The sequence below is a fragment of the Gracilinanus agilis genome, chromosome 3, assembly GCF_016433145.1.
Source record: "Gracilinanus agilis isolate LMUSP501 chromosome 3, AgileGrace, whole genome shotgun sequence".
Classification (NCBI taxonomy): Eukaryota; Metazoa; Chordata; class Mammalia; order Didelphimorphia; family Didelphidae; genus Gracilinanus; species Gracilinanus agilis.
The window spans coordinates 180,597,250-180,610,219 of record NC_058132.1 but is presented as its reverse complement, the minus strand read 5'-3'; the positions used below and the strand labels follow the sequence as shown (position 1 = coordinate 180,610,219).

General features: G+C 37.0%; 1 protein-coding gene across 1 annotated transcript in view; it reads left to right on the top strand.

Annotated features, from left to right (window-relative positions):
- The window catches only part of TRPC6 (transient receptor potential cation channel subfamily C member 6), a 138,289-nt gene that overhangs the window by 119,074 nt on the left and 6,245 nt on the right, over nucleotides 1-12,970 (top strand). Inside the window, exons 10-11 of the mRNA XM_044666247.1 lie at nucleotides 6,905-6,988; nucleotides 9,343-9,418. Of these exons, the coding sequence (XP_044522182.1) occupies nucleotides 6,905-6,988; nucleotides 9,343-9,418 (160 nt within the window). The remainder of the gene's footprint in view (nucleotides 1-6,904; nucleotides 6,989-9,342; nucleotides 9,419-12,970) is intronic.

Here is a 12,970-nt window from a genome sequence, read left to right as displayed (position 1 = left end):
CCTTGCTCGTTCAGCTAAGCTGGCTTGCCTGCTCTGTGGGTGGCAGTTGGTACAGAGGGCTGGCACCTTCTCCTCAGAATTTGTTACTAGATAATGGCTAGAATGGCTGGGATAGAAACAGGTACTGAACTGTGAGGGAGATACCACTCTCAGGATTTCTGTGCCTATATGTGACAGATTTGGTAAATAGAAATTCACCCACCTGGGCTAGACAGGTACTATAGAGTGGTGCCAGAATTTGAAAGGCCTGAAATATTTTGAGAAATAAATTAGATTTAATTGTGTGGTGAGCACAATTTTAGTTTTTTGAGGGTGTGATATTCTGAATTATGCTGAGGAAGATTGATCTGGCAACAACAGTGTGGAAAGGAAGTAGAAAAACTAGGGAATTTTATTGAAGACTTTTTTTGTAGCTCAAGCAATAGGTAATGAAGGCCTGAATTATGCTGTGGCCAATAAAAAAATACAAAGGTATTTTTGTGGTAATAAGATTTATAGAAGGGATATCAGAAGTTATGTAGACCATTTCCTTAATTTTATAAGGAACAAAACTAAGGATTGTTGAGGTTAAAGGATTTGCCTAAGTTTACACAAATAGTATGTTCCAGAAACCTTATTTTCTGGCTCCAAATTTAATTCTTTTCCCATTGGTCAAAGAAAAACAATACCCAGTGATTGCATAGAATCAAGGTATAAAAAAGAGTTTGAGATGACCATGATTCAGAAATGGATGTTGCCTGGTTAAATACTTTTTAGAGTAGAACAATGCAGCCAGATCATTTTATTAACACTTCTTTGCTTTTATACACAATTAACTTCACTCATGCTTAGCAGCACTAGACTTTAGAGTATTCGGTGTGGAATAGTATTTTGTATTTCATGGCATATGAGCTTTATAAATACATTGAATGAATTGAAGAATAAATTAAGTGGGCATTTATATTGAACTTTTGTATGAAGTTTCAGGATTTTGTTTTGTTTTTATGTTGATTTTCTAATCAAGATCAAATGTGAAAGTTTGAACAATAGATGCTTTTTTTTAAATCAACCCAGCCCACTAATCAGATTTTAAGTGTTTAATATGTGCCACTCATTGTCCAAAATGCTAGAGATGGAGAGAAAGACAAAAACACAAAACAGACCATCAAGGAACTTACATACTGAAGAAGACAACATGTAAATAGATACTTGCAATATACACTGTGATAAATTGCAATGAAGGGAATTTGGATAAAGCATAATATTTAGTGCCAGCTGGAAATCACTGGTTCTGTATTAACATAGACACTGGAAATATGTGCATCTTCTACTCATCTCTAAAATGTGGCACTCACATTTGTTTTAATGAGTCAAAAACCAGTCCTAAACTAGTAGGGGAGAGAGAGAGTGGAAGGAAGAGAGAAGAGAGGAGAGAAAGGAGGAAAGTGGAGAAAGAAGAGGGGAGAGAGGAGATAGAGATAAATATCAAAGACATAAATTATCACGTTCATACATACCCCACCAAATCTTTTCTTTTAATCCCAAGTTCTTTCAATAGCTGCTGGTCTGGCATGGTTTCTATTCCATATTTGTCTCCATACTTTGGATGTTCACAAAAATGATTATGTAAGACAGCAAGGACATAGAATAGCACCTTGGCTAACTTCATGTATGTTTATTTGAACCAGGAAAAAAAAGCCAGAGGCATTCCTAAAATCCATAAATCAAGATAAATGTATATAGCCTGTCCAAAGAGTCTTATTGCAATTTTAATGCAACAAAATTTTTTAGTTCCTCCATATACATATCACACACACATGTGCATACATATATAGAAAGAGAAGAAATGGGGAAGATTTATTCAGAATTTACCAAGTATTAGGTACTATGCTAAGTGCTTTACAAAATATACGAATACCTCATTTGGTCATCTTAACAACTCTAGGGGGCAAATGCTATTATTATCACCATTTTCAGTTGAGGAAACAGGGATATAGAGATTATGTGACTTGATGAAAGTCACACATATAAGTTTCTGAAACTGAATTTGAACTCTGGTCTTATGAAATCCAGATATAGTGCTCTTTTGACTGCACCACTTAACCTCAATTGCCTGGCCCTTAACTGCTTTTCTCCTTTTAGAATCGATATTTGGTATGAATTGTAAGATAGAAGACAAGGGTTTACCAAAAAAAATGCTAAAACCCCCAACTCTTACTGGCATACATACAATAAGATGCTAAAGTCTCTACAGGCTAAATAGAATATTTGAAAGCTATTTTTCCCTGTTTCAGAAAGCAAGCTTCCTAATTAACCTCTTTCTCCTATCATACTCATTGCCTTTCTTCCAACTTAGTACATAATTTTGCGATATTTTTGACTACTCTTTTATTCTGGTAGAAAGATTTCTTAATATGGGTTTAATTCTTTTTTTTTCTTTTGGAAATTGATTCTAAATCTTGTTATTATTTTAAAGCTGTGTTTCCAGGAGGAAAGTGAGATGGTAGGGCATCTAATTTATAACTATGTTTTTTTCTATGTATTTTTTAGGGTCTGAAATTAAATAAGATGAAAGCTCCCAGGATCACTTATTAAAACAACAGGATATTATCTAGAATATCTTACTTGGCAGAGTACTAAATATGTAATAATTACCCAGAAATGTTTAAATTCAGACTAATTATCTGAAAGAGATGGGGGCAGGGGAAAGAATCTCTTTTACTAAAGACTGAAATATAGATCTTAAAGTAGAAAAATACTCAATATTATAGATGATCTCTTTGGATAAGATTTTGTTAATTCCTAGTGGTACAAGTTCTCTTAATAAGTCATATAGAACTGAGAAAAATAGTTTATTTATTCACTCATCACAAGAAATACTTCATCTTAGCCCTTTTGGTTTTGCTCAGCAGAATTTTCTGTTCTTATATTCATTTATCATTAAGGATTATAAAATCTGAAGCTTTAATATAAAGCCTCCAGATGTAATGTGATGAGTTTGTTCATTTGAATCATCTACTATAAGCAATATAAAAACAGATGTCATCTTTACAGTGAAGCTACTGGAGGTTTTGTTTTGTTTTCTTTTGTTTTTAATGTTCATTTTGGTTTTCTATCCATTATGCCTTTGGATTTTCTGCCCCCAGGTGGCTATGATGTTTTTATGCAACCATTGGATAAACCTTACTTTTTTTCCTTGTCTTAGAACCTTTATCAAACTTGCTCTTTTTGCACTATATGTGCAGAAGTAACAAATTTAAAATATAAAACAAAGCCACCTAAAGTACCTTTATAGTCTAGTTTTTATCTTTTAAAATCAATTCTTACATTTAGCTCTGTATAAGATGTTTTTAAAGGGACAATGGCAGAGCACCTTATTGAGGACACAAAGGATGGGATGGTGGAAGTCCTCAAAAAATATGTCATATGAGATTCAGTTCAACAAACTATGGATAGCTTAGAGAAATATAGACCTATTTGAGTCATGGTCATTTTCTTCAAGTATTAATAAGGTTATCAATGATATATGGCTTAAGTCAGGGGTTCTTAAATCTGTGGCTGGTGAATTTGTTTTTTGTTGTTATATTTTGAAGACTATTACAGTATAATTGCTTTCTTTTGCAGTCCTACATATTTAACTTTATACATGTAAAGGCATGGTGAGAAGGGGATCCATAGATTTCAGCTGATTGCTGAAGGCCATCATTACTTCTCAAAATGTTAAGAATTCCTTATGTAATTAGTTTCAAAACCAATGGGTAAAATTACACAGAATATCAGAATTAGAGGGGACCTCAGAGGCCATTTAATCCAATTTGAACCTAAACAAGAATCTCTACATTAATATGTCCTGCCTTTTCTTGAGACTCTCTAGTGAAAGGAAACCTATCTTGCATGGCAACTTATTTTTCTTCTTGATATATCTAATTTTTAGGAAGTTTTTCCTTTATCAAGTCTAAATTTGCTCTTTAGTAACATGACCTATTCCTAAAATGTGAGAGAAATAATACAAGTATCCCCATTTTTCAAATGAGCAAATTGAATTTCAGAGAGATTGATTGACTTGCTAATAGATGCACATCAAGAATCAGAGCTGTAATTTTAACCCCAGGTCTTATCCCATGGTCTTTATGGGAAACTTTGCATGAAGGTGCCACAAGATATCTATTTCATGAAAAGATATCTATTATATGTTTAAATTTTTATCCATTTATTTTAGATCTTATATATACTGAAACTAGAGCTAAGGAATTTGGGCTTGGAGATCTTTGTGCCCAAACATTTAGGAAGGAACCAAAGCCTAAAAATAATCAAGTAGTTTGTTCATTATTGCAAATTAAAATGGTTAGTGGCAAAGCCAGAAAAAGGACACATCTCCTGATTCCTAGTCTAATGAATTTTAATCCTTTCCACTTTGGCTGTTATGTGGCTAATGTGGTCCTTTGGAAATTATATTCAGCTTTTCCACTTTTGGGCAGAATCTATTCAGAACCTTAACCTTGAGGCCCCATCCAGTATATTCTTTTGCAGACCAAACCATATCTGACATATAGCAATCAGTAAAAGAGATATTTGATAATAAAAGAGAAGGGGAAAAATTCGAAAAGATAACAAATTATGTATTGGAATTGTGTTATAGATACCATCAAGGTATCTTTTTTGAGATGTACAAAAGGCAATTTGTGATGCAAGAAGAAAGAAATTAAGGTTAGATATATACAGTTGATAATCAATTACATAAAAATGATAATTGAGCTTATAGTTGCTGATGAAATCACTAAGAGACATACTATGGAAGAAGAGGGATCAGATCAGAGACTTAGGGTACACCCTAATTAGTGGAAGTGGTATGGATAAATATCCATCAAGAGACTGAGGAGTGGTCAGATAGGTAGAAGAACCAGGAGAGATAAGTGTCTCAAAAGCCTTGATGGGAGAGAAAATCCAGAAAGGTATGATGATAGAGTCAAATGTTTGAAGGAAGTCAAGAAGGAAGAAAATTGAAAAAAAATTGAAAAAATAATTGAGAAAAACATTTGAGAAGAGATTATTGCTAACTTTGGAGGGAGCAAGTTCAATTCAATGATGTTCATTTTCAATTCATGTTCAATTCATAAGCTAGATGGCAGAACACTGTAGTGAATGAGAGAAGAGAAAGTGGAGTCGTGATGGCATTTTCAAGGCATTTAGAAGGAATGGAGAGGACAATAAAAGGACAATAGCTAGGAAGGGATCGTGGGATCCAGTGAAGGTTTTTTTTCCCTAGAGATATGGGACATTTTGGTGAGTGATATAGGCAGTGATAAGGGAACCAATCAATAGATTGAGCAGCAAAAAAACTTTTGAAGAACTTCAGACCTTATTCAGAACATTTGACTACATAGCAATTGACCATATTTAACCAAGTTTATTTTTCAGTTTTATCTTTTGAGGAGGGTCCCAAATTCCTTTTTCAGTGTCTTTTATTTTGCCACCCTTTGAGAATCATTTCTTCTTAAAGACAGTTGGATTTTTCATGTAACCATCAGTTAAAGCTAAGACATTTTTTCTAAGACATTTCAAGTTTAGGGTTAACTCAATTTTGTTCAAATGTTACTATTTTCCCCTTGTACACATATCTTTCTAATACCCAACAAATTTTAAAATTTAACAAATTCTATAAAGTATACTCTATATAGCATATTGCTATTTTGTGTGGTTTCATTGAAATATCTTTGATATTGACCAGTGTTTACTACATTCCACATACTTATATAATAAAAAATGTCATCAAGAAGACCTTGTCAAAATAGAATCATTGGATAATAATTTAAATTCATATTCTTTCATTAAGACTTGCTTTGCATCAAAATTTAACATAAAAGGAGATTCACTTTGATTTTTCTTCAATTGATATTATCTATAAGAAAAAGGCTTTTTGATTTTTTATTCTTACAAAATTTTCCACTGGCATAGGCCATATATGCTTAGACTATTCAGTGATAGTTCAACACATTTCATTTTTTTAACTGAATTTCTTGTGAAAAGTACCTGCAGGGATTAGTGGACCACAAGAACATTATGCAATGTTATAGCCAAGAGAAACAATCACCCTTATAGAACTATATAGTTCCTAGTGAAGGAAGTAACAATCCAAATTATTACTGCCCTGGTCAGCCCACATATGGGAAATTAGGTTCAGATCTAGGTGCTATGTTTTAGGAGGCAATTGGCAAGCTGGAAGGGTCCAGCTGAAAGAAAGTAGGGTGGTGAAGATTCTTAAAACGATATGCCAGGAAAAACAATGGAAGGATCCAGAGATGTTTAACTTGGATTAAAGGCCACTTAGCATAGCATGTTGTATGTACTATAAAGATTTTCAAATATTTGAAAGGTTGTTATCTGGAAGTGAGATTACAAGAAAGCAAAGCGGAGACTAGTGATCATTAAGCAGAGATGGAATAACCATTTGTTGAGAAGCCTTGAAGGAAGATTCCCTTTTAATTCTAACATGTTCTGAATTATGAGCAGTTTCAGGTCATCAGGCACTTACTGGTATTCCTTCCAGTTTCTAATTCCCCCTGATCTTGCCATGATCTTTATGCCCACAATTCTCCTGCTTCTATTGACAAAAAGTCCATCCTGGGACAAGGTTGGTTGGCCACCTCAGCAGTACAGGAGAGTCATGAGACTTTCTTGGGCTCATGCCTCTCATGTGACTTGGTCAGGTCAGGGCTGGTCCAGAAGTTGGTGTATTTGTTAGGATTGAATTATTTCTGACATCTGGTTTCATGTATGATGCCTCTTTAACTACAGTATGCTGATGAATCTAAAATTTCATTTTTGTCCTTAATTAAATCAGTGTAATCATGAGTATGACACAGGACTTTAGAATGAAAAGTTGAAGACAGAGCCCTTATAATGCTTTCTGACTTTCTGATTACAGCTTGGTCACAGTAAGCAGTCAAGCATACGGAGCTCAGAAGATTTGCATCTAAACAGTTTCAGTAATCCTACCAGACAATACCAGGTAAACATGAATGTTTGCTGACCAATGGCTCTGACCACTGTCACTATTTATATTTTGTTTTATGGCAACATGGAAAACATGGGAATTCCAAAGTAACAGATATTTACCTGATGGTCCAAATGCCCTGACTGACCACCAGGCATACTTTCTACTTATCCCTAGCGAGAAAAGTGTTTAGGTAGTTAGTGTAGACATTGGATCTGAAGTCAGGGATACCTAGGTTCAGATCTCACCTCGGTGGATAGTGTAACATTCATTATCTTAAGTGGGGTGAAACTGCCTCAGGATGGGGAGGAGAAAGAATTCTATTGACTCTCAGCCCTCCCCCTTGTTAGGATAGCCAGCTCCATCCTTTGCTCTGACTCCATTACTAATCATTACCAGTCTGAATCAACTTACAGTTTGGCCAGCCAATCTAGGATTTTTGAACCTGAAGAAGCAGATTACATCATGGCTAATGCCCTAAATAGGATGCTAGTCACAGTAGGAAGCAGTACTTTGTTGCTTTACAGTCTTTGGAAAGTGTTTTATAATTTATAGATGATTTTAATACCCCAATTCTTTATGGAACTGTTTAGCATATATGATTCATACCAATGGCTAACTATAACCTTTGGGCAAGCCTTAGCTTATATAGCAACTGGTAGTGTCAATGTTTCAGGTTTATTGGGTTCTGAGAAAGTTCATTGGAAATACTTTTGGCAAGGCAGAGGATACCAACCCAGTTCTTGAGACACTGAAACAGCAAGTGAAGCTACTCATTGACATTAACAGGCAAATAAGGGAAGGCAAAGAACTAGATGCTAAAACCATTTCACAGTTGGAATTAATTGAGGGGACTATCCAAGGTGATACCAAAGATAAGGTAAAAGATACAAACAATGAAGAAGAGATAAAAGGGGCTGAGGCTGCATCTGTGACTATATTGCCAATAACAGATAGGACTGTTGTCCAACCTGACTTGGGGATTGTACACGTTAAAGGGTACAAGCCATTTTCTGGGGGAGACATAGAGATCTTAAAAAGGAGGTTCCTATAATATTATTTAAACACACACACAAGTCAATCAAAGAATATAAAAGGGCTGTGCATCTCTATAATCCAACTTTTGAAGATGTGGAATTGCTTTTGACTGAGCTGTATACCCATAGTTAAAAGGCAAAATTTTTTGCAGAGACTAGGATCAACCCCAACCTAGCCTCTTAGCCAGAGCAACACCAGGACATAGAACTGTCATCCCATGTTAATATGGCATATTTAAAAAAGATGTTGAGAAGATTTAGCTGAGGTGATGAGAATCCATGCACATAGCTCAAATGCATGGGGATCATTTGAGAAACTGAGGCAGTTTCACCCCACTTAAGATCATGGGTGTTACAATAGCCAAATGGAAAAGTCATTTCAAGTTTCTGAGTTTTAGTTTTCTTATTTGTAAAGTGTGATAACATCAGGTCCCTCATGTGGTGAGACTCAAGTGAGACATAGGTAAAATATTATACGATCCTTAAAACACTATAGGAATATCAAATGATTTCATTGTTATTGGTATTAAGATGCAGACAGATGTAGGCTATATTGGAATAAACATTGAGTATTAAAAAAATCTTGCCTCAGTTCAGCTTAAAAAATCCACACACATTACTCACTAATTGAATTCATACAGTGTGTTTCCAGTCAAACAAATATAATATTCATTGGTTGGCTATGCATTTCCTGAAATGGTTTTACTTTCAGGATTAACTTTTAAGTCACTTGGACTAGGTAAACCAGAATCTTTTTTGAAAAGGCAAGCCAGTTTTTGGAGGTTGTGAATTCCCTGCTAAATCCTCAGAGTCATAATTAAGGATTCTTGTGCCTGGCACAAAATCAATTGATAGCAGGGATAACAGCATTATGGCAGTAGGGACAGTAGAAACACAGAAGATAGGTAGAATATAAATATAATATCAGGAAAGGCAGCTAACCCACCTCCCCCCAGAGAGTTTAGCCCTCATTATTGCAGAAGTTGGAGGGAGGCAAGGAAGCTGGCTCCCAGAAGATGAATGCCAAGACAATAGCATCTGAGATAATGATAATTCAAGGAAAGTTGTATTGCCAACTATAGGGGGTGGGGAAAAGCCCTCCTGGGAAGAAAAAATATTCTCTTTCTTCTTACCTCGGATGCCAGAAACCTTAGGCCAAAGCCCCATTCATCTCAGGCTAGTTCTGGTTCTATAAATCCTTCATAAATTTCAGTATGGAGTCAATGTCCAAATGGGTAAAAGAATCAATTGTAAATGATAACAATTAAAAGTCCCCTATGGAAGTAAGGGGAAATTAAATAATATGAACTCTTTCCTCTTTTCTTTACCTAGAAAATAATGAAGCGACTCATCAAAAGATATGTACTGAAAGCCCAGATAGATAAAGAGAGTGATGAAGTCAATGAAGGTGAGTTAAAGAGAGTACTGAGATATTTTCTCAAAGCTAGCAGAGCAAAGGGCAGGCACATAGCTGTCAGCAGACAGTGGATGGGTGAAGCTTTTAGGGGAAAGGACAAACAATCTAGTGGAGCAAAACAAAAAAATGGGAGGTTTTAGGAGTGGTTGAAGAAGGAGGAGGGGTAAGGAAGTATATTATCTAATCCTTATCCTGGAGTCAGGAAAACTTCAGTTGAAATCCTAATTCAGGCACATACTAGTTTATGTCACCCTGAGCAAGTAACTTTGCCTCATCTCATCTCAAGTTTCCTCAACTGTAAAATGGGGAAAATCTACCTCCCAGAATTGTTATGAGGATAAAATAATATTTCCAAAGTGCTTAGCCCAGTGCCTGGCACAAAGTAGCTAACTATTATTATTTTAATAAAATTATAATTATGTATTATGAGTATTATTATGATTATTAATAATAACTGTGGGATCCATATGGCTGAGAGGGGTTCAAGCTGCAGCACAGAATTCCATAGTGCCCCCCAGAACTCTGAGGGTGTGACACTGAAATGGCAGGGTGGGATTCCTTCAAGCTAGAGGGTCAAGCCTCAACCCAGAATTCCAGGGGAACCCCCTAGAGAACTCTGGGTGAGGGGGCAGTTTAAGGCAATTAGGGGCAGTTGGTTCTTGGGGTTTGAAGTGAGCAGGTCACTCTGTTTGCTAATCCCAGATCTGGTTGCTCTGGAGAAAGCCTTAGGCTTGGATCTATATAAAGCCCTTATAGTTCTCTGCTGCCAATAAGTTTTAGCTTGAATCAACAATCAGTTACCTCCAAATAGTTATTTAGACCATAGGAGAAGATTATCTATACAAGTTAGGAAGCTAGTTAGTTAACCAAGATACCTCTCTCTTCTAGGGGGAGGGGCTGTTTGAACCTAACAATTTAGGGCTTCCTAGACCTTAATTTATCCTTGTCAATTTCCCTTCCTTCCCTTCCCCACATATCATTAAACCGTTCATTATTTGGGAGCTGTGCCTGGCTATTATTTAGGGGAATACTCACAACTTCCTCAAGCTGAGCTCCTCCTGCCGTGTGGCCCAGAAGGCTAAACCTTTCCTCTGTCCCTGAAAGTCTAAGGATATCAGGCTTCTCCTATTCTCTCCTACTCAGAACTGTGGGGAAATAGTTTGAGAAAGTTAACATCTTCAGGAGATCAACCTTACCTAGTTTCCTGACTGAGATCAGAAGATAGAAGATCAACCTCCATTTTGTAACTTCTTCCTAACTGCTTGATGGGAGGGGGGAAGTAAAGGAGGACTCACTAAGATTATGCCCCCCCCCCTTTTACTCAAGTCTGTCAGTGGGTATGAGGGAGACCTGCTTGCTACAGACCACTGGCATTTTACAACTTCCCACAATTATCTATGTTAAACAAATATAACAGTTTGGCCAGCCAGCCTAGGATTTCTTTCAGAACCTGAGTGGGAATTTGTTAGTATGGCCAGCTTGGTTAACAGAGCCATTGTCACACTGGGGTGCTCTAGGGTGCTGCTATATGGCATATGGCAAGCTTGTGCAACTTTTTGGCTAGTAACTATTCCCCAATTTTGCATGCAGATGATTGAAGTCTATGATTCTTACAAGTGGTTGACTATATCCTTGGGTGAAGCTCTGGCATATGTGCCATAGGGGATGGCCATGGCTGTAACATTTTATGGGGCTCTGATGATATTAAGGAAAGTTCTAGCTTTTACTTTTCGGAAGACAGAGAACAAACCCAGCTTTGGAACAACAGTTGAGCAAATGAAGACCCTCATAGAGATCAATAAGCAAATTAGAGAAGGAAAAGGTCTAGATGCAAAGACCATCATGCAGCTAGAAATTATAGAAAATACAGTTACACCAAAAAAGGGAGGAGATAGTAAGCAAAAGGCCATAGAGAAGAATACCGAAGAACAACAGGCTACAGGGGCTGAAGCAGCTCCTGTAACTATCCTCCCCATAACAGATGGAACAGTGGTGCAACCGGACTCATGCATAATTCATGTCAAGGGATACAAATCTTTCACAGAGGGTGATTTGGAAATCTTAAAAAGGAGGTTCCCCCAATTCTACACCAACACACATAAGTCGATCAAAGAATATAAAAGGGCCATTAGGTTATACAATCCAATATTTGAAGACGTAGAACTGCCTTTATCAGAGCTTTATACCCCTAGTGAAAAGGCAAAGATCATTGCAGAGACTAGGATCAACCCCAACCTAGCCTTGTGGCCTGAGCAGCACTAGGATTTAGAACTTTCCTCTGATGCCAACATGGCTTATCTCAAAAGATGCAGAGAGGATTTGACTGAGGTGATGAGGCTCCATGCAAGGCGCTCAAATGCATGGAGGTCCTTCGAGAAATTAAAGGAAAGGGAAGAAGAACACCCAAAGCTATACTTGGAGTGGCTCTTAGAGGCAGGAGAAACCATTCTAGGGTTTAGGGACATGACAGCTGAAGATAACATCCAGCATGTCAGGCGTCAGTTCGTAAAAGGCAGTGTAAATCACATCCAATCCTACTTCAAATTGCATTGCCCGCAATGGGAGACCATGTCCATTGAGGAACTGAGAAAGACTGCAGCCTATGTGCATGAGTGTAGGGATACTGAGCCTAAGCAATCTAAAGCCTCAGAAAAGAATAAGGAGATTGCAGAGCTAAAAAGATAGCTAAAGGAAGCACAAAAGGCCAAGGAGATAGAGGAAATAAAGAACATTGCTCTGATGTCCTGCAATCAGAGGAGCCAGAGTAGGCGATCCTCCTACAACAACAACAACAAGAACTCTGTCAAACATTGTTTTATTTGTTCAAAACTTGGGCACATTGTTAGGAACTATAGATTTAAGTCACGGATAAATTTTGGTAATAGAAATAACAACAACAACAGGAGAAACACCTACTATAACTCTAGATACAATAATAGTAATAGCAATAAAAGGGCAATAATACCAGATACAGAGACAAAACAAAGGCCAGGTGTTGTGACTATACCTGTGCTAGCTTTAGTAATTCCCCAAGTTTATCTAAAATGGAGGAATATGTGTCCCAAGGAGAAAGACCACGTGCCAACTTATGAATTGAGGAAGCAGCATTAGTTTTTGCAATGACAGATAAGAAAATGGCAATGATAAGAAAAAGGCAATGGCAATGATAAGAAAAAGGAATGTGGGAAAGAAAAAATGGGTGGAGAAGAAATCATAAATTATCTGTTGGTGGATGTAACACAAAGTTACAAAGGGGGCAGTTAAAGGCAGTTGGAGTCCTGGTATAAAAAGGCAGATCACCCTGCTTGCAGGGTCTTGTGTCTTGGGTCTTGGGTCCTGGGTCCTGGTCCTCATCCTGGTGCTGTCTTTGCTCTTGGATCTGAGCACAGTAGCAATCTGTGTGGCTCTGAGCTGAGCCATTCAGTCACTGGCAGCCAAAGCTGTTTTACTTTTGTTAGACCTTCAAACAGTGCCACAGTCTACCTTTGTTTGGCAATCTAGGTTTAGAAGAAGAATATTTAGAGGCTTAGAGAGGAGATCAGC